This window comes from Loxodonta africana, chromosome 15, assembly GCF_030014295.1.
Source record: "Loxodonta africana isolate mLoxAfr1 chromosome 15, mLoxAfr1.hap2, whole genome shotgun sequence".
NCBI lineage: Eukaryota > Metazoa > Chordata > Mammalia > Proboscidea > Elephantidae > Loxodonta > Loxodonta africana.
In genome coordinates, this window is record NC_087356.1 from 70,623,668 (window position 1) to 70,626,983 (window position 3,316).

The following is a 3,316-nucleotide window of genomic DNA, read 5'->3' on the forward strand; positions in this document are numbered from 1 at the left end:
AGATCTTTCTCCAGCAGAGTTACTGGGTGGGTTTGAATTGACAACCTTCTGGTTAGTAGCCCAGTGCTAAACCATTGTACCACCAGGGCTCAGAACACTCAATACTCTAATTTATCAGAATAGCTCTTTTGCTGTTCTGAGGCCGGTCACCATACTTCAAATCACTCTTAGAACATAGAAACAAAAGAAGATATAATTCCACCTGATGCTTATTTGCATGATTCGTAATACTTGAAGCCCAGAGTCCTGAACTTCCAACATAGAGCAGGAACAGGGAGAGAGAATTGGAGATACCTGAATGATAAGACTTGCATAAATAAACACCTACCTCAAATTTCTTCTTCTCTTTCTCCAGAAACTGCTCAGAGGAAAATGGCAGCAGGAAATCACTCCACAGTGACTGAGTTCATCCTCGCTGGACTAACAGATAAAACAGAGCTCCAGCTCCCCCTCCTTCTTTTCTTCCTAGGAGTCTATGTGGTCACAGTGGTAGGGAACCTGGGGATGATCACACTGATTGTGTTCAGTTCTCACCTGCACACCCCTATGTATTATTTCCTCAGCAGCCTGTCCTTCATTGATTTCTGCTATTCCACTGTCATTGCTCCCAAAATGCTGGTGAACTTTGTGACAGAGAAGAACACCATCTCCTACCCTGAATGCATGACTCAACTCTACCTCTTTGCTTTTTTTATTATATCAGAATGTCATATGTTGGCTGTGATGGCATATGATCGTTATGTTGCAATATGTAATCCATTGCTTTACAATGTCACCATGTCTTATGAGGTCTGCTCCTGGTTCGTAGTTGCAGTATATATGATGGGCTTGATTGGCGCCACAGCTCACATAGTTTGCATGCTAAGAGTGGTTTTCTGCAAGGCTAAAATAATCAACCATTATTTTTGTGATCTTTTTCCACTACTGGAGCTCTCCTGCTCCAGCACTTATATCAATGAAATGGTGATTTTGTTCTTCAGTGTATTTAATATTCTTGCACCAGTCTTGGCCATCTTTGGCTCCTACGTCTCCATCATTGCCAGCATTCTGCGAATTAGCTCCACTGAGGGCAGGTCCAAAGCCTTCAGCACATGCAGTTCCCACGTTTTGGCTGTTACAATCTTCTATGGTTCTGCAGCATTCATGTACCTGCAGCCATCAAATGTCAGCTCCGTGAACCAAGCAAAAGTGTCTTCTGTGTTTTACACCATTATTGTGCCAATGCTGAACCCCCTGATCTACAGCCTAAGGAATAAGGATGTCAAAGTTGCAATAAATAAAATCATTGAGAAAAGATTATTTTGCAATGGCAAAGATTTCTGATTCTTGGAGATTTAATAACGAAGCATTCTAAAGATAGCAACATATACATAGAAGTAGTGAAATTATTTCCAACACTTGTTTATTTGGAAGAAAGTTCTCAAGGACACGACTGGATGCATAGTGTCACATGGAGGGCAGTCACATGGAAGGCATTGTCAATTCTAGGAAGTCTCAGAGGTCACCCATAGTAACCCATGTTACCTCAAATCATTTTTTTTTTAAATATACAAAAGACTTCAAGTGGAGATATTATAATTTATGTATACAGGATTTTGCACTTTGTTAAAAAAGATTTACCTATTGTAATTCATAGAATGATCTTTTCGGTCTGTATCCTTTGATCTTCTTAATACCTTGTGTATTGGTCCCCCTTTTTTAAACTAATAATTGTACAAATAAACTCTTCTGAAAAAAATAATCTCTAAAGTAAATAATTTTTAATCATTTGAAATCTACAAAATTCAATCCCTACTAGTTACTAAGTACAGAGAACTGTATTAAGGACTATGGGGGCAGATGGTGGATTATAAAACATAATTCATCCCCATAAGATGATAACAATATGGTGGAAGAGGCTGATAGAATAATCATGGCTGCATACATTATGAGTATTTTTACTTATTCTTTTATGCAACATTCTTTTCTTTACAGTTTTATAATAGTGCTACCACTACCACTCTCTTGTAAATCTCATATTCAGTTTTCACTATTTCTGAAGATATTTCTTTTCACCCATATTAGAGAATTACAGATGTAGAAGTGGCATTCTTTGACTATGCATTGAACTCAGATGGATCACTTATTCACACGCAAAAGTTAAAATTGGAAAATTGTTTTCTGACTAATTACTTGTACCCTTCTTCCCCAAAGACTAAATATTTATTCATGAAAAAAAAATTTGTAGAATTATTTTGTAGTCACTCAATAATTGTTGAGGCTTCAACTAAAATTTTGGGAATCTCGCTCCTTACTTATCAAAGGGGAAGTGTAAAACCAAAAATGTGACTCAGATGATATATTGTGAAGACTTGTAAGCAATAAATTCCCTTCACTTCCATTTCCCAAATAAGCTTCCATTGGTCTTTTTTAGAATAGCAACCAGGAAGCTCTTTTTCATCCTCTTAAGGGTCAATAAACCAAAAAAAAAAAAAAATTACCATGGTGTTGTTCCTATTAATAACTCTTAGCAACCCTTGTTGCCTCAGTTACAACCAGCTTTTCATGCCAGTTGCTGAGCTCCCATATCTTCTCTTGCTGGTGGTAGAGCATCTGGATGTATTTCCCCATCTCTCCCTAGACTGTTTCTTCAGACTCTTAAAGACCATCAGATATTTCACTTTATTTTTAGAGCCGCTTATAGATAAGAGTTCCTGGTGTGTCCTTTCTAGTGCTTCTGAGATTCAAAGCCTACAAAACAGTCACATTAAGGAGAAATAAGCATGGACATCTCCAAATAACATCATGCTCTTGACTGCTCATCTCTATAAAACTATGCACGAGGCAGAGCACAGGGCTACTGAGGCTTTTCTTTTCTTTTTTTTTTTTTTTTGACCAAGCGTGAGCATTTACATTTGGTTAAAGTGTATTTTTAAAATCATCTGACTGGATTGGCATGCCTAAAACTGTGCTTGTTTTGTCATCAAATAGGAAATATTAATACCCTGATGTGATATCACCCCTTATCTTACTACATAAAATCACAAGTTGTAATGAGAGAGGTGAGGAGTTTTCCCTCTTTGGAAACTAGAAGAAACTTCTTTCTTGTCCTTGAATGTACTAATCAGTCCTTAACTCCATATCTCATGTCTTAATCCTGCAGAAAAAAATCTGTTTTTGTGTATATCTGTATATGTTTATATATGTACGTGATCTATATATTTGCATGTATTTATGTGAACCTTTTTTTAATGTACCTGTGTGTATTATATGAATAAATGTGTACTGTTTCAGTGTGTTTTACAAGGACTGTATGTGAGTAATTTTTATCCTATTA

The 3,316-nt window shown here is 36.8% G+C and overlaps 1 protein-coding gene across 1 annotated transcript; it reads left to right on the forward strand.

Moving 5' to 3' along the window:
* Positions 1 to 360: 360 nt before the first annotated feature.
* LOC100658332 (olfactory receptor 8G50-like) lies at positions 361 to 1,341 on the forward strand. Its single transcript, XM_010597981.3, has one exon. It carries the CDS (start codon positions 373 to 375, stop codon positions 1,321 to 1,323), a length of 951 nt encoding a protein of 316 aa, XP_010596283.2. The 5' UTR covers positions 361 to 372; the 3' UTR covers positions 1,324 to 1,341.
* The last annotated feature ends 1,975 nt before the right edge of the window (positions 1,342 to 3,316 follow it).